General features: G+C 44.0%; 1 protein-coding gene across 4 annotated transcripts; it reads left to right on the forward strand.

Annotated features, from left to right (window-relative positions):
- The first annotated feature begins 10297 nt into the window (after positions 1–10297).
- LOC100274351 (uncharacterized) lies at positions 10298–17174 on the forward strand. Of its 4 annotated transcripts, none has more exons than XR_004858150.1 (14): positions 10298–10471; positions 10563–10607; positions 10687–10785; positions 12869–12979; positions 13736–13910; positions 14041–14097; positions 14223–14359; positions 14451–14510; positions 14583–14660; positions 14784–14889; positions 14989–15053; positions 15367–15443; positions 15546–15632; positions 16606–17174. XR_004858150.1 is itself a non-coding variant. In XM_035967840.1 (14 exons), exons 1-14 carry the CDS (start codon positions 10394–10396, stop codon positions 16118–16120), a joined length of 1185 nt encoding a protein of 394 aa, XP_035823733.1. In that variant the 5' UTR covers positions 10312–10393; the 3' UTR covers positions 16121–16560. The 4 variants fall into 4 exon arrangements, 2 of the variants coding, with proteins under 2 accessions (XP_035823733.1, NP_001142183.1); XM_035967840.1 differs by lacking the exon at positions 16606–17174 and adding an exon at positions 16076–16560 and having other exon boundaries at positions 10312–10471; positions 14819–14889; NM_001148711.1 differs by having other exon boundaries at positions 10359–10471; positions 14819–14889; positions 16606–17173.
- Positions 17175–18004: the final 830 nt, after the last annotated feature.

The raw sequence follows: 18004 nt of genomic DNA on the forward strand, positions 1-18004 counted from the left end.
AGGGCGATCCGGCCGAGGTCGTTGTACGACAAAGTTCGCCCGAGCTTAGCCTCGGGTGAGACGGGGGTGCGTCTGCTGACTGAGGGGACCCTCGGGCGAGGCGTGAATACGTCCGGGACTACCGTCCTTGCCCGAAGCTGGGCTCAGATGAGGTCACGTCCCTCGGTAAACGAGGCCTTAACTTGAACCGCGCTTTATCAGCTGTTTATGGTTTGTTCTGAAGATGTTTTCCAGCCGTATTTAGGAGCATTGGGGGTACCCCTAATTACGGTACCCGACAGTCACCTTCTGGCAAGCCGAAGGTATCATTGTAATATAAATATTGTTAATGTTTATTCATGTTTATGATATGGGAATATAAATAACTTACTGATTCATAATCATTATTTATATTCTTTTGTATTTTATGTACCCTTATTCATATTTATTCACTGAGATGATGAAGGTATGTCTTTCATGACCTTCATATAGAGATCATTATATCCAAAAGAAGATAATGCTTCGAAGGACGAATGTCTCTAATTATTAACAATCGTGTTGTCTTGTTCTTGATGTATAACATTTGAGAACAAACACCAACACCTCACTTATCGTACAACCATTGCATCAATATATCATCTAATATGATTGGTGCATTGTACCATGTTTGTTGGGGACTTGTTCTCAAGTGCTATGAATTAAGAACAGGGCAACATAAAGTGTTAAATGTTAATGTCCTTCGTCCATGAAACATTATTCCGTTGAGGATAATGAGCCTTGGACGAAGGTTGATGAGAGTAAAATTACGGAGCTTAAATCTTCGTAATTAAATTTCAATGGATATTGTAATATGACATAAAATAGAAGGTACAGAAAAGGGGTAAATAAATCATAGACAATTCATATTATATTTATTGAATACAATAATACCTCTGCCTTGGCAAAAGGGTGAATTCCAGAACATGCAATTGCAAAAATACTAGAATCCGTGAACAGCAACGGAATACTGTTCACTATTTATAGGCACAGGACGCAGCCTGTGAGGAATTACAAGTATGCCCCTTATAAAAGCTTACAACATTGACTCAGACCTTCATGGACTAAAAAGTCATTCTATCCTTAAGTCGGTTTGTACTGTCGAAGCTTCATGGAAAGGAACCTTCGGCCATCTCATGCAAACGGCTCCAGTTGAAAGCCGCTTCTCCCTTGAAGACCTTCGGCGACGAAGCATAGACCCAACAGTAGCCCCTTTCGCGGTGCTAGATCGTTTTTCGTAACGAGCTTGATCCGTGAAAAAAGTCTCTTAAGCTTCGGGGAGCCGAAGGTCCAAAAAACACCTTCCCTGAGCTCGTTGTCGAGAAACGATTTAATTTCCCAGAACATAGCGGTCCCACCTTGCAGAGTTTACTGTTTGTCCCTGCGGTCCACCGCGCAGCGAGCGCAAGCGGGTGTCCGCCTGGTGTAAAAATTCTGGCGCTTCGCCTTCTTACCTGCAACACTATATAAACAGACGAGTAGGTGTGAAGTTACCACAGCATTCATTGCTATTTGCACTGTTTTCCTGCCAAAATTTTTAACCATCGCCGAAGCTTGTCTGTCAGAATCGAACGAAGCTCCTGTTTGAAACCTGCTTCGGAGGAAGAAAATATTAAAGTTTCACAAGTTCATAATTGAATGGCCAGAGTCCGCTCTACCGCCAGGGTTGAGCGCGAGGGGGAGGAAACTGAAGCTTCGGAGACTCTCCCTATCTCCGAAGCCATGCAACGATCGGGTCTAGTGACTTCGGAGAGGATCCCTCATGATGATGCAGAACAAGCAGAACAAGCAATCGCTGAAGCAGAGGAAGAAGATACTGAGGAAACTGATTCCGAAGATGATTATCGCATTGCCATGCCAAGCAAGCCGAGCCACTTGGACTTCGGGAAATCTACTGTTTCGAAGGCTGATCTATCCAAGATGGTAAAATCGGGCTTTTTCACTGAAAATCAGAAGAAGCTTTGCGCTTCGGGGGAGAAGAGACTACCCCAAAACCGGAGAAAGATGAAATTGTTATTTTCAAGAGCTTTTTAAAGGCTGGATTAAGATTCCCCCTACATGGGATCATTGGAGAGGTGCTGAAGAGGTTCGGTATCTATTTTCATCAGCTGACCCCTAACGCTATCGTTAGGCTTATTGTTTATATCTGGGCACTCCGAAGCCAAGCAGTGGAACCATTTGCGGACAGCTTCTGCCGGGTTCACGAGTTGCATTATCAAACAAAGGCTAGAAAAGATGGATTGCACGATAATTTTGGTTGCTATAACTTCGCCTATCGGAAAACTACAAAGTTCCCTGTAATTAGCTACCGAAGCAAGTGGGCAGCAGGCTGGAAATCAGAGTGGTTCTATGTCAAGGTTGATGACGACAAGGAAAAGCTTGTACAAAGCCCGCTGGAATTAATCTTCGGAGAAACCCGACCTCGCTGCAACATGACACCCGAAGGTCCAACACAACAAGCAATGAGTGAATTCAGAATTATTGCAGAGCATATCAGCACAAGGGACCTGGTTCAAGAGTTTTTAGCATTCAAAGTTTTTCCCAGTTTGAAAGAATGGGAAATGCCGAAGCTACAGGGGGAAAAGAAAGAAGGTGAACTCGTACGTTTACCTTACTATTTCAAGTTTAAAAAGTACTTTAAAGCACCTTGCCAAGAGTGGCTAGATACGATTGAAGCAATGTGTAATGAAATACTTGGCAATTATTCCAAAAAAGAAGATCAACTGATGACCGCAGCCTTCGGCACCCGTCCGAAGCGAAGGCTAAATCGAGTGTTGGACGCCTTGGGCTTTGATTACCCTGATTATGAAAATCTGAACAAGGGTGCTGGGGGCCAGAAAAGAAAAAGGATAATTGAGGCCATGAATGAAGAAAAAGAACCATTAAAAAAGAAATTTCCGAAGAAAAAGAAAGCTTCTTCTCCGAAGCAACAAGTGTCCGAAGCAGAAGAAACCCCCGCATCACCTTCTGCTGCTGCCGTTGAGGAAATTCTGAAGGTAATGACCGAATCCTTACCTGCGAAGCTAAGTCCACTGGGCCCTCAACTGATAAAGTTTTTTCAGAAGGACAAGGAGCCCGAAAAATCGAAGAAAACAATCAAGGCGAAGAAACAAAGAATTATTACCGTGACAGAGGTGATCGACAAGACGCCGCCAAGAGCTTCAGCCCAGAAAATACCATCGGCTGCAGAGGGGACAGATATTGAAATTGCACCTTCGGAGGCAGCAGCTGCTGAAGCTGCCTCAGCTGAAGATTTGAACCTGGAGAGCACAATTAAACACATTGACCAAATGCTGCTAGACATGGCTGCAGAAGAGGCTACGACCGCCGCCGAAGAGACCGTGACCGCAGCGTCGGGGAAAGGAAAAGAAATCGCTGATGAAGCTTCAGAAAACGAAGCCTTCAGATTCCAGAATTTAGTTGGAGAACAACTATCAAAAGCTGAAATAGAAGAACTTAGAGAGTATGCTAAATCCTGTGGATACAAACCTGGGGCACTCCTCTTCGGAGGCGTTGATGATGAAAATTTGGATTGTATTCGAGATCAAATAGGAGCCAAAGTTATCAGTACTCTGTCCAAGAGTATCGGCTTTCCGAAGCTAGAAACAGACATCAGCCGCTACCGACGACAACATATCGTCGGTAGTTTATTTTACTCCAACTTCAAGGTGAACTACTTTTACCTTAACTCTTATTGTTTCTAATAATGGAAACATGTCTGACGAAGGTTGTTCTTGTACAGAGTATGTTGTTAAGCAAAGCCTTGCAAATGCAGCAAGATTTTGAAGATAAGAAGCACGAAGTTATAATTGAAAATCTGGAAAACAGAATAAAGGAGCAATCGGATGTTATTGAGAAAAAGAACTTTGAGCTCCAGGCAGCCGAAGGTTCGTTGGCGGAAGCTGAAGCAAAAATAGCAGAACTGAACACGAAGCTTCTCCGCCAGTCTGAACAGTTCGAGCGAGAAAAGTTAGAGCTTACTGCAAAACTTGAAGCCGAAGCTCAACAAAATTCAGATTTGAGAAAACTACTGACAAGTCTTCAAGAAAAATGCTTGGAATTTAGCAATAAATGCATTCAGCGATTAAGAAAGATTTTTTACTCAGTTGGAGCCAGCAGTGAAAAATTCACCCCCTCAGCTGAAGATCTACCGAAAACCTTCGAACATATTGAGGGGGAGATTGACGAGCTCGACGAAGTCATAGCTGGGCATGGTGACTTCTGTGCCTGGGTGGCTTCTCGAGGCACTGCTGCAGCTTTCCTGAAGGCTGGCTGCGATCATGCAAAGATTGTTAATAGGCCAAATTTCACCTTATCGCCATCAATCCTGGATGATATTCCTGATCTCGCCCGGAGTATCTCGAATAGATTTGTAAAAATGATATGGACAAAAGGTGGGCGAGAAAAGGCTGGAGACGAAGCTCGTAGCCATCTTGAACCAGTAAGAAACCATACCTTGTGCTTACCTCTTCCTGTAAACTTGATTTTGACTTAGAACGACCTTAATTTTATAGGATGACGAAGCCGAAGCCGAAGCTCAAAAATGACGCCGAAGCCGAAGCTCCTTGGAGATTAGATAGTAGACTGTAGACAGTACTTGAGGAACTTTTGAGATAACTTTTGTAACTAAAACTTTTGAGATAACTTCTGTTCATACCTTGTTATATATCCTTATCCTTCCATTGATGTATGAGAAATGCTTTGATGTGGACGAAATTTTCTTTTGAGCCGAAGGCGAAAAAACACCTTCCCTTCTTTTCGTACGCCGCAAAGCATAAAAAACAATTTTTTTTTCTTTTTGTCCGAAGCTTTCCTTTTTGTACACGAAGCTCTTTCTTCCTCTTCCTTTTCTTCTTTTTGCCGAAACAACCATTTATGCCATGAAGATGATTATCCTACATATGCCTAAATGAATGTTTATGAATGCAAATGCTATGATGTAATGTGTTGTGCAAATGAATGGCCAAACACGTATCCGAAGCCATATTCATAGCCACTATTTTCTTAAAAACAATCACACCTCAGCTATAAGCTCTGCATTCCCTTAGGAACGACTTTGGAGCTTCTTCGCCTTTACTTTTGGCGGAATCAGCGTTGACTTTTCGCTGTAAGCTCTGCATTCCCTTAGGAACGACTTTGGAGCTTCTTCGCCTTTACTTTTGGCGGAATCAGCGTTGACTTTTCGCTGTAAGCTCTGCATTCCCTTGGGAACGACTTTGGAGCTTCTTCTTTTTTTTTGGCACTCGATGGTGCGTTCTCAGCTTTTACATTTACATTCCTTGGGGGATTTTGCTCTTATAGAGTTAAAAAAGGAAATTACATATGCTGGCCCCATTAAAAACCTTTCTCCCCCTTTGGAAAGGAAAAGGGTGCCATGAAAGAAAAAATGAAAAATATGAAAAATTACATCGAGTTATACATAATATCGCCGAAGCTCATCCGCGTTCCAAGACCTAGGAACGTCGTTGCCGTCCATATCCTTCAGTCTGTATGAACCGGGTCTTGACGAAGATGCTACTAAGAAAGGTCCGTCCCATTTCAACTGCAATTTGCCCACTGTTTCTGGATTGGCCACTCTCCGAAGCACCAAGTGCCCTGGCTCAATATTTTTTAGCCGAACCTTTCTGTCCCGCCATTTGACTGTTTCGGCTTGATATTTATTGATATTTTCTACAGCTTGCAGTCTGATCTCTTCTAAAGCATCTTTTTCTATAGAATAAGTAGCTTCGGAATCTGATTCTGCCGAAGCTAATATCCTTATTGATCCGGCTTTAGCTTCCTCCGGAGTTATTGCTTCGTCACCGAATAACAACTTAAATGGAGTAAAGCCTGTAGACCTTGATGTTGTTGTGTTGTGGCCCCACACCACTTTGGTTAACTGATCTGGCCATTTTCCCCTGGGTTGGTTAAAGATTAACTTCATTATTCCTGTCATTATAATGCCGTTGGCTCTTTCAACGAGTCCATTTGACTCCGGGTGCCTAACTGATGCAAAATGGATCTTCGTACCAATTTGGTCACAGAAATCCCTGAAAGCTTCGGAGTCAAACTGTGTCCCATTATCCACAGTTATAGCCTTTGGCACCCCGAAACGACAAACAATATTCTGCCAGAAAAACTTTTGGACGGTGGCCGAAGTTATTGTGGCCAAAGGCTTCGCCTCAATCCATTTAGAAAAATATTCCACAGCTACTATAACATATCTCAGGTTCCCTTGGGCCGGTGGTAACAGACCTAACAAGTCAAGGCCCCACCTTTGCAATGGCCAAGTGGGTTGTATGAGCTGTGTTAAAGATGAAGGTTGTTTTTGATCTTTTGCACATTTCTGACAACCTTCGCACTTTTGAACCAATTCTGCTGCATCCGAAGCTGCCTTCGGCCAATAAAATCCTTGGCGGAAAATTTTTCCAAGTAACGGCCTAGATCCGATGTGAGATCCACACAGGCCTGCATGTATTTCTTTCATTAACTCTATACCTTCGGCTCTGGATAAACATTTGAGTAGCGGAGCACAAACTCCATGCTTGTACAGCTCCCCTTCTATTATGACATATGGACGAGCTCTTGCCTCTATCCTCTTGTTGTAAGCTTCGTCATCTGAAAGGAATTTACCTTGAAGGTAAGAGATGATCTCAGTTCTCCAATCTTCGCTAAAAACAGGAGATATATTAAGGACTGCTCTTTCAAGAAGTTCCACCGAAGGTGCTTTTATTGTTTCGAAGAACACATCCGAAGGTAAAGGCAGCCCCTGTGCTGCTGACTTAGCTAGCAAATCAGCATGCTCATTTTGTCCTCGAGGGATATTTTTGACAGAAAACCCTTCGAAGGAGGCTTCAACTCTTCGAACCATATCCAGATATTTTTCAAGCTTCGGATCCTTAGCCTTACAACTCTTGTCAATATGGCCCGAAACAACCTGGGAATCAGTTTTAAGTATGGCCCTTCTGATTCCCATTGCTTTTAACTTCCGAAGGCCTAGAATCAATGCTTCGTAATCAGCAATGTTATTTGTGCAACTAAAATCAAGCTTTGCTGCATAACAGGTTTTGATCTTGGAAGGTGAAACCAACACAGCAGCCGCTCCTGCTCCAAAGGTTCCCCAAGATCCATCACAAAACACTGTCCAGGCTTCGTTGTCTTTATTCGTTTCCTCCTCCTGAGCCCCTGGCGTCCAGTCAGCAATGAAGTCTGCCAACGCCTGGGACTGAATCGAAGATCTATGAACATATTCAATACAAAATTCATTGAGCTCTGCAGCCCATTTTCCAATCCTTCCAGTAGCTTCTCGGTTCCTCATGATATCCTTCAGAGGTTGTGAAGAAGGAACAATTATGTTGTAAGCTTGGAAATAGTGCCGAAGCTTCCTGGAAGCCATCAAGACAACATACAGTACCTTCTCCAACTCTGTATAATTTTTCTTTGATAAACTAAGAACCTCGGAAACAAAATATATCGGGGCCTGCCTCTTGTCTTGACCATCGATCTTTTCCTGGACAAGTGCTGCACTTACCGCTGAGTGCGAAGCTGCCACATATAATAATAAAGGAGCCCCTGGCATTGGTGGAGTCAATGTTGTTAGGTCTATCAAATACTGTTTCAGTTCTTCGAAAGCCTTCTGCTGGATTGGTCCCCATTGAAAGACTTCGGCTGACTTCAGCACTTCGAAGAATGGTAAGTTTCTCTCTGCTGATCTAGATATGAATCTATTGAGAGATGCCAATCTCCCTGTCAATCTTTGAGCCCCCTTCTTTGTAGTTGGTGGCTCCATCCGAAGTATAGCCTCAATTTTACTTGGATTAGCTTCAATTCCCTTTGTTGAAACCAAGCATCCAAGAAATTTCCCCTTCTTCACTCCGAAGACATATTTTTCTGGATTTAATTTTAAGCCAGCTTGCCTGAAACTGGCGAAGGTCTCCTGCAGATCAGCAATATGATTCTCCTGCTTCGTGCTTTTTACAATGATGTCATCAACATAAGTTAGCACATTTCTGCCTATTTGAGATTGGAGAACCTTCGCAGTCATTCGGCTGAAACTTCCTCCAGCATTTTTGAGCCCTTCAGGCATCCGAAGATAGCAATATGTGCCACTTGGAGTTATGAAGCTAGTCTTCGGCTCATCTTCCTTTTTCATCCAAATTTGATGATAACCTGAATAACAGTCTAACAGACTCATGAGCTCTGAAGAAGCTGCTGCATCAACTAAAGAGTCTATCCTTGGTAATGGGAATTCATCCTTCGGACAAGCCTTGTTAAGATCTGTAAAATCGATGCACATTCGCCACTTGCCATTGGCCTTTTTTACCATAACAGTGTTAGCTAGCCATTCTGGGTACTTCACTTCTCTGATAACTCCTGCACTGAGGAGTCTTTTGACTTCGTTGCGAGCACCTTCGGCCTTATCATCTGACATTTTCCGAAGCCTTTGCTTTCTAGGTCTAAAGGATGGATCGACATTGAGCGAGTGCTCAATAACATCTCTATTAACTCCGCAGAGATCATTGGCTGACCATGCAAAAACATCTTTGTTATTGAACAAAAACCTTATCAAGGTTTTCTCCTGCTCTTCGGATAATTGAGAGCCTAACAGCACCTTCTGCTCTGCTATGTCTTCACATAAGAGCATAGGCTTCGGCTGATCTGCTGAAGCTGCTTTCTCCCTTCTGAATTTGTACTGTTCACAAGCTTCAGCTCCATCTATGTTATGGATTGCTTTTGAGTTAGTCCAATTGCCTTCGGCCCTTCTTGCAGCTTCCTGACTTCCATGAATAGCAATGGGTCCCTGATCCGAAGGTATCTTCATGCAAAGATAGGCAGGATGAAGGATTGCTTCGAAGGCATTGAGGGTACCACGACCAATAATTGCATTGTAAGGGTATTCCATGTCAACAATGTCAAACACAACTTGCTCAGTTCTAGTGTTGTTGATGAACCCGAAGGTCACTGACATGGTGATCTTGCCCAATGCTACAATCTGCCTTCCTCCGAAGCCACAGAGAGGATGTGTAGCATCATGAATCTTATCTTCTGGCTCTTGCATTTGTCTGAAGGCCTTAGCAAATATGATGTCAGCTGCACTGCCTGTGTCAACCAAGACATTATGGACCAGAAATCCTTTGATAACACAAGAGATAACCATGACATCATTGTGTGGGTAATCTTTGAGCTGAAGGTCCTCTTGGGAGAAGGTAATAGGAATGTGAGACCATCTTGACTTGATGAAGGGTCCTTGCACCCCAACATGCTGTACCCTTCTCTGCGCTTCCTTCTTTTGTTTTTTGTTAACTGGTTCTGAGGACGAACCACCTGTGATCGGGAGCACCAGCTTCGGGTCCGAAGCAGCTCCAGCTCGGTCATTGAACGAAGCCATCAGCTCGAAAAGTGGAAGTGAGTTCACCGGAGGTGGGCGCCAATGTTGGGGACTTGTTCTCAAGTGCTATGAATTAAGAACAGGGCAACATAAAGTGTTAAATGTTAACGTCCTTCGTCCATGAAACATTATTCCGTTGAGGATAATGAGCCTTGGACGAAGGTTGATGAGAGTAAAATTACGGAGCTTAAATCTTCGTAATTAAATTTCAATGGATATTGTAATATGACATAAAATAGAAGGTACAGAAAAGGGGTAAATAAATCATAGACAATTCATATTATATTTATTGAATACAATAATACCTCTGCCTTGGCAAAAGGGTGAATTCCAGAATATGCAATTGCAAAAATACTAGAATCCGTGAACAGCAACGGAATACTGTTCACTATTTATAGGCACAGGACGCAGCCTGTGAGGAATTACAAGTATGCCCCTTATAAAAGCTTACAACATTGACTCAGACCTTCATGGACTAAAAAGTCATTCTATCTTTAAGTCGGTTTTACTGTCGAAGCTTCATGGAAAGGAATCTTCGGCCATCTCATGCAAACGGCTCCAGTTGAAAGCCGCTTCTCCCTTGAAGACCTTCGGCGACGAAGCATAGACCCAACAATGTTTTATATGAGTAAAGCTAGAGGCATATTAGTCGCATCTGGGGTGTAAATGGTACAAATATTATTCGTCCGTATTCAAATTTCAATCTGTCTAAAAGGATATAAATATGCGAGTCTGAGTACTCAATATTCGATAATTATCTGATCTTTATTTGTATCCGTATTTTAAAGTTAGATATTTAAGACAAATTCAAATATTATCTAATAACTTGATAATATCCTATCTGAATATAAAAGGAAAATATAAAAACAAATATAAAATGAATAATATCCGTTCGATTACACTTTTAGTCGCAGCCTTATGAAACAGCTCGCAAGTAGGCCTAAACTTCCTGCCAGAACCGAGCGGAGATCATCTGGAGCCGGGTCCCGGCGATTACCCTGCGCGGCGCCAATGGAGCCCGAGGCGGCGGTGTTGGCACAGCTGCAGCTGCAGCTCCTCGTCCTCGTCTCTGAGTTCCGCCATCTCCGCGTTAGCCACCCGCTCACCCCGCCTGGCATTCTAGACTGTAAACTCTTCCACACCCGCGCACTAACAATCGTCTCCCATTTCCCGTTCGCAGGAGCGGGAGCGCGGCGCCCGCGAGGAGCTCCGAGACGCCGGCCAGGTGAGGGATTCTCTCGGTGTCCAGGGTCCTGTGCCATGTTCGCTGATGGAGGTTTGAGTGTTCTGGCAATCTCGCGCAGAGGTGGGAGGCGGCGGCGGCGGAACAACGTAGGGAGGCCCGGGAGCTGCGCGTGGAGGTGGCCTCGCGGGACGACTCGCTACGGAGGCTCGAGGCCAGGGTTCGTTCTCCCTCACCATTCGTCTCCAGTTTTTGTCCGTACCGCTTGGGGGCGCCATTGTTGGATGGATTGTGACTGGGTTGAAGCTGCCGGTCACTTGGTTTACCTCGTTAGGTTATATCATTATGCTGCCCATTTTGTCTCTATATCTTGTAAGTCCTTCCAATGATTTGTGTTACTCGTTAGGTCGAGAGATTTGATATTATGAAACACGACGGATGTGGCTTCAATGAAATAGAGGCTCAGGCGAGGGTTTCTCCATTATAGAAAAGCTGGGCATAGCCAACACTCTAAAATAGACATACCAACTTCATTAACGGATTCAGAGCCGTATTAGTCTCGTTGAAACCGGGTTCCGTCCCCAGCGCCGTCGCCGTCAGTTCTCCTCCATCCCCGTCGCGTTCTCCTCGTCGGCCTGCTGCTCGGTCTCCGGCTGGTCGCGGGGGGTGCTGCCACGGTTGCTAACTGGACTCCATCTCCCTCTGTTGATGACTCCGGTGCTGGTGGCGCTCCATCTCCATCTGCTGGGCACTACGGGGTGCTGCCATGGTTGCGAACTGGACTCCATCTCCCTCCGTTGATGGCTCTGGTGGCGCTCCATCTCCATTTGCTGATTACTGCTCCGGTACTGCCATGGGTCCGTGCTGATTTCAGCAACCCTTCCATGGAGTTGCTGCTGCTTTGGTCGAGGCGATGACGACGAGGAGGCGAGCCTAAACTCCTTCAAGAACGATGAGCTCGATTGTGTCGCTCCAGCCTCTGTTGCCTTCTGCAGGAGCGCTGTCGCAGACATGTGTGGCGCCGGGGGCGGAGCGAAGGTGCCTGAGTTGCTTGCGCTTGCCTGAATCATGCTTCATATGTGGTCCCTGTCCGGCCGGTCGACGTCGCCGCCGTGGCCGTGCTCCATATGTGGTCCCTGACCACGAACAACATGTAGTACCCCGGTGGCCCCAGCACCGCTGTCGCCGGCATCGTCACCGACGCGCTGAACGTGTCGGCTCGGCCGCGCACCGCCACATTCTTGGTCACGTCAAGGAACAGCAGCCGCTGGTTCATCGCGAACGAGTGCGTCGTGAAGGACGGCGCCACCATCGTCACCGACACGTCACCGAGGCAGCCGGCGCGGCCGCCGCGCCTTCTCCGCGCCAATGCCGGGACCAGGAACCGGATCACCATCGTCGCCCCGTAGCCCACGGTCGCCGGCGCGCCGGTGGGGGACGGGTCGAGGATCCTCGGCCGGAGCATGTCGTTGGACGCGTCGAGGTACTCCGGCGAGAAGGCCTCCAGGCTGAGGTCGGTGGGGAACTGCACGTTGCTGAAGTTGTAGTAGGTGTGCGGGTTGCTGCCGCCCACCAGCAGGCGGCCGTCGCGGAGGAGCACCGCCGAGGAGTGGTACAGCCGCGCGACGCCCGCCGCGTTCTGCTCCTCGAACCGGTCCCCCGGCGAGTGGTCCGGGCGGTAGACGACGGGCGCGTACGCCGACGTCTTGGCGGACTCCCACCCAGCGGTGCCGTCCGCGGCGGCGCCGTTGATGATGGCCACCTCCGCGCCGTTGGGCAGAAGGACCATGTCTCCCATCACCCGCGGCGACGGGGAGGGTAAATGCGCACGGACGGGGATGGAGGAGACCTAGCGACGCACGGACGGCGTATGGTCGAAGGCAGCGGCGCCCGGCTATGGAGAATGCGACGGAGATGGAGGAGAAGGGGACCGGGATGGAGGAGACCGAGAAGGAGACCTAGCGACGGAGAACGGACGGCGACGAGGCCGGGGGACGGAACCAGGTTAATAGAGTTGTTAACATGTTAATAGAGCTGTCATTTTCATTTTAGAGTGTTGGCTATGCCCAGCTTTTTCATAACGGAGAAACCCTCGCCTGAGCCTCTATTTCGTCGAAACCGCATCCGTCGTGTTTCATAATACCAAATTTCTCCGTTAGGTCATGATTCTGGACAGTATCCTTCAAATGTGTGACATTGCTTAAAAGTCAGTGTCGTCACCATATGGATAAAGCTACTTGCTAATGCCGCTTTGATGTATTGGCGTCCTAGTTAGTATTTCCACTTGTTGTGCTTCTGCACAGATAAAATGCCTTGAGAATGAGAATGAGCAGCTGGAGAAAAACGAAAACAACTTGAAAGAAAGCATGGATGTGCTGCTTCAATCCAGGGAGGCTTTCATAAAACACTATGAGGCAGGTAGCTTCCCTTTTCGTTTGCCCCCTTATTTTGAGCTGTCGTTTATTTGCATGCCCTCTTTATCTATACAAATCACTAAACTTGCTAGTGTATATCTTTGTCTTCGCCACAATCACACATTTCTACAAATCTTATGTCAGTTAACCTACTTGTACAACTCTTGTGTCAGTTAACCTACTAGAAATTTTCTTTTAACAATCATGAATCGTCATCCCCACAAATATGGCCTCTGGAACCAAGAGCATAATTTAACAGATTTACTGCTCCTTTTTTTTGGTCATGCTTGGTTTCCTTGCTAAACTTTGCCTACTAGCCTTGCTTGGCAAGGTCGGGCATGGCCGCAAGATATACCTTGCTAGGTGAGGTGAGTCGAATTGGCTCTCCCTCAAAAGCATTTACATCTTCATCTACCTTCCTCAGTTCAATGTCTCAAACCAAACAAAGGAATTGAAGAAACTTGCTTGTTGTCTGACCTTGCCAAGTTCCTAGGTAAGAGGATCAGACATGCTTGCATCTTTGACTACAACTTCATTTTTTTTTGGGGGGGTGGGGGGGTATGCCAAGCCAACTATACGTGTTATAGAAGCCTCTATTGGTTTGAATTTGCCGAAAATCAGGCACCGTTTACTTCCATGAAATTCATATGATTTGGTTTTGTTTTTTCAGGGGTTTTAGCTTAGGTTCTGAATCAACCTTCAACCTGTGCATGGAAGCAAACTGACATTTGGCTCACATACCATGTTCGTAGGCAGGACTCTACTTGTTCTATGCAGTGGACAATCCAGCTGAAGGATAAACAGATTGCTGTAATGTCAGAGAAATTGAATTCACATCTTGTTTTGTTTAGTTCGGTAGAAAAGGAAGTTGCTGCTGTGAAACAAGTACTAGGTGATGTGCATTGTCTAGTTGGTGAGAAGGAAAATGTAGGTATGGCTATGAGCACTCTTGACACTTGGTTTCTCCAGTTATCTGATTACTCAATGTCATTTTGATTATTATGTTTCACGGCTTCTCTGATTATTATGTTTTCTTACTGTCGCGTGTATTCTTATGTCAGTTGCTGACTTGAAGGATAAAGTCCAAAGGATTTCTGTGCTTGAGAAAGATTTTGTAGGTATTTTCTCTCCTTGTGTCTTGCTTGATGGGATTGTGTTTTTTATATGATGATAGTGGCTACTGTATATGCAATATTTCTTTTTATTTTTCTATTATGCAGTAACTCACGTTTCATTTCTGCAGAGAATCTTAATTTCTTGGAAAGCAAAATCAGTGCATACCAGCTTGAACTCCGTAGTAGGGCGAGGATCATATATGAGTTAAAAAATCGCCTTCAGGATGAGAAGCTTAACAGCAGTTTTCAGCCCCATCTGGAAGAAATATCCATTAACTAAGTCAATAAATTGCATATGTTTAATCTTCAGTTTATGTCAAAATCATGTCGGTTGTTTTCTACCTTAATGACGTTACCTTAATAAAACTTTGTTGGTGAAGGATTACGCTATTGATAGATTAACTTCAGAGAATCAGGTGATTCTGTTGCCAATGTTTCTGATTTCAGGTTGCCTTGAAGATCCCAATTGAATGCCTATTTTTTTGCAGGCAATGCGTTTGGAACTTCATAACATGGAAATTGCTTTACAGAAATTTCAAGATTTATTCAGTAGTATTGGGCATGAGGTAAGATGCAAATATTTTAGTAAAAGTTGAATGGTGTCTCCAATGTTCATATTAAGATGCGTGCATTATTTCCTTGTCTACCCCAACTTGTTTGGGACTAAAAGACTTTGTTGTTGTCTATAGCTAAATACTATGTGTCTGAACGCATTGTGTACTAGGGAATGAATAGTTTTTCAGCAATTTCTGAAAATCAGGACGTACAGGATGTGAATAATGAACAACATGAAAGGTGAGTGATTCATTGAACATTTATTGTTCTGGTGAACAAATTGACATTTTAAAAATAAAATCTGAAAATGCTCCATGTTGTGCGTGGTGAAACCATTAGGGTTCCAGGTACACAATGTGGTCTAGCAAATGAGCATACCTTGGTAACTGCAGTTGTCAAAGAAGGCAAGTCCCCCTTTTCCTCTTTTAAGATCTTGGTTTCAATTCATCCTTATGAGACCTGTCCGTCATTGTCATAATTTTTATTTACTTTGTGGAGTCACACACTTGGTTTGCAAAACTCTTAATAATATTTCTTTGTTCAAGTTCCACTGTAGACTATCAAAGCTATACAGCTTCGTATCCAGTTTTGCACTTGGCATACCATTGTTGGACCAAATCTTAACATAGACAACATGCTTCCACTTTACATTTCTGATTTCTACGTTGTGAATTGTGTGTCAAACTGTCAACTATTCTATTCCTTTATTTTTTACAGCCACCACACAAAATGTAGATCACCAGTTGGAAACTGATCCAGGCAGCATGCAAGTACAAAGCCCAGTGCACTTCAAGGTAAGTTGCCTATTAATTCATTATTTGTATTGTCTAGCATGGCTAAAAAACCCATTTTCCATAGTTTTGTGATCATAAATTGAGTTCTCTTCATTCTTGTAGTCTGGTGCAATGCCATCTCCGGAGCTAGTAGCTGCAAATACAGAAAAAGCTGACAGCCTTCTTGAACCCAATGTAGACATTGGCATGGTATGGGATCTTACGCTCCTTACACTATGGGGTTTTTAGGAACACAGGTTTTGTGGAAATCAAAATTCCTAGAACAGATTTTAACCTAACTAACTGAAAAACTTTGTTTGGAAACTCTCATGTAATGAAAACCACTTTTCCATACAAAAGCCCAGTTATGCACTTTGTGAAAAATGATTACAACCGGTTTTCATGAAAAGCAGGTTTCTGAAAACCATGCGTGCTGGTGTCATTTTGATGGTTCATGTTCACTTTGCTAATTAAGATTGGGATGATCTGGATTAAAGCAGCACTCCCCTATGATTGTTGTGTCTGCATATGCACCAACCTTACTGCATGCTCCTAAACCCCGTGCTCTGCGCCTGGCCTACTGATGCAAAATTTTCATCATCATGAAGTCCATTGCTTCACACTGGTCCAGTTATTTTTGCCTCTTTCTCAAGGTTGACGACCGCTTTAGCCATATTGCTGGTGGCCCGCTCGATTAGTGGTGCTGCTTCACTGGGACATGGGGAGCAGGAGAGGTGCATAGCGGACTGCTGCTCAGCTAGGGCTTGACTAGCTGTGTCCATGTAACTGCTGCTGGACATTGAACAGGAGCTGAAAGAGTCGCAATGTCGGTTTCTCAATTGGCTATGGCTTAGTTTGAGTAAAAGAGGTGGTTAGGAAACAGTATTTTGTTAGTACTGTATCAAGAAAGAGATGAGATCACACTTTGTTTTGCCCAAACAGAGTATATGTAAAACAAAGTTTTATTGTTACCTGGGAAACCTGAAGTCAGCGCAACAACTACCTAAAGCCGTCTTTCCCAAAAGTTACTCTTAAATTTTACTCTTCCAAAAAGAGATCTGTTGTTCGTCAGTTCCAGACAACCACTATAAGCACCAAGCCCCCAAGCATCTTCCTTACATGATAAGTGATAACTTTAAAATACGACACATTATGCTGATTGATTGAACTTGTTGTTTTGCAGGGCAGTTTATCTCCTGCACGACCAACAGATTGTTTGAATATGGATCTTGACACGGAGAGTCAGTCCTGACAATGCAATTTATATCCCTTCACACCTGGTATTCGGATACGTATATTTAACAATCTCGTAGTTGGTTGTGGAGCATATTTTATTATTTTCTTGTAGTTGATCAACTGTCTTGTGTGCGTAGCCTGTTTAGTTAGCCACTAAAGAGATAGATCAGGTAGTGTAAAGAGCATCTTGGCTCATCTCTCTACCGCCACAATGTCCGAGATTCGGATGGCAGCTCAGCTGATGAGACCGAGGAGAAAGAAATGATAGCTGTCATTGTCTCTTGGGATAAATCTGAGGGCTCTTATTGGAGGAGATGAAAAAAACAGACTCTTAAAAATAGGAGGGGCTCTCAAAAGAAAAATAGAGAGCTATATTTCGAGGGCTGTTGCTAGACTGGAGATGCTCTAAGGTGTATTTGTTTTTTGGCTTTTGTTCTAAGACTGTCTCCAACAACGTTCTTTATATTCATCCTCTATATCTGTCTTTTACAGTCTTCTAAAAGATTCTTTTCTCTATATCTTCTCTATCTCTAGCAGCGTCCTCTATATCTCGTCCTTTATACATAAGTATCGATATTAGAGACATAATTTACTTTTAATTTTTGCACATATGTATTTATCATACTATCAAATGTATTATACACATTTTAGTTTAATATGTGGTGTTAAACTAAAATATGTAGAGATTTTTGTTGGAGTTAGTCTAACATAGGGTGTCTTGAGAACCATGTCAGCAGTATTATTGTACATTGCAATTGTTGAACGTCGTTGATATGAATTTAAGTCAACCCTATATTTGTTAATAAGTTCTGTCAACGTTACACATCGTTTGCTTAATTTTGTAATATCGAGCATAATATTTGTTATGTAACCCTTTTTTCTGGCTAACTTTACACGAAGAAAATAGTAACAACACTATTATATTTTCATTTGAGCGGAACAATTTCATTTTTACATGATCTTTTTAAGGGGTCGAATTTGTGTTGATTCTTTCGAGAGGAATGTAGTTGTTTGCATTCGGCCTAAAAACCTTTTAATTAAGAAGACGAAGTGGCCTAAAAGAGATCCCATGAGGCTGCTGTTGTCTGTTTGTCGTCCGCAGTTGCTGTCTTTAAAATGTGAAATGTCTTGGTAGTGTACTGGGCTTATCGAGTTATGGGACACTGCTTTATCTTTGATCTGGCTAAGGATGGAATGAGGGCTTCACTGTCAAGACAAATCCATCAACCCCTCAGGCTGACCAGCTGAGAGTAGCTGCCCCTCAGGCTGAAGTCGCCATCTTCTTCACCTTCTGATGGGCTCAACTGTAGCAAGACCGAAAAGCCAGCAAAACAACACCAGTAATT

Source organism: Zea mays, chromosome 5 (assembly GCF_902167145.1).
Source record: "Zea mays cultivar B73 chromosome 5, Zm-B73-REFERENCE-NAM-5.0, whole genome shotgun sequence".
NCBI lineage: Eukaryota > Viridiplantae > Streptophyta > Magnoliopsida > Poales > Poaceae > Zea > Zea mays.

Coding starts and splice junctions, on each gene's coding strand:
- LOC100274351 (NM_001148711.1), top strand. CDS start 10,394: ATGGAGCCCGAGGCGGCGGTGTTGGCACAGCTGCAGCTGCAGCTCCTC. Junction 14,511..14,582: donor GATTAACTTCAGAGAATCAG/GTGATTCTGTTG, acceptor ATTTTTTTGCAG/GCAATGCGTTTGGAACTTCA. Junction 15,633..16,605: donor CCAATGTAGACATTGGCATG/GTATGGGATCTT, acceptor GTTGTTTTGCAG/GGCAGTTTATCTCCTGCACG.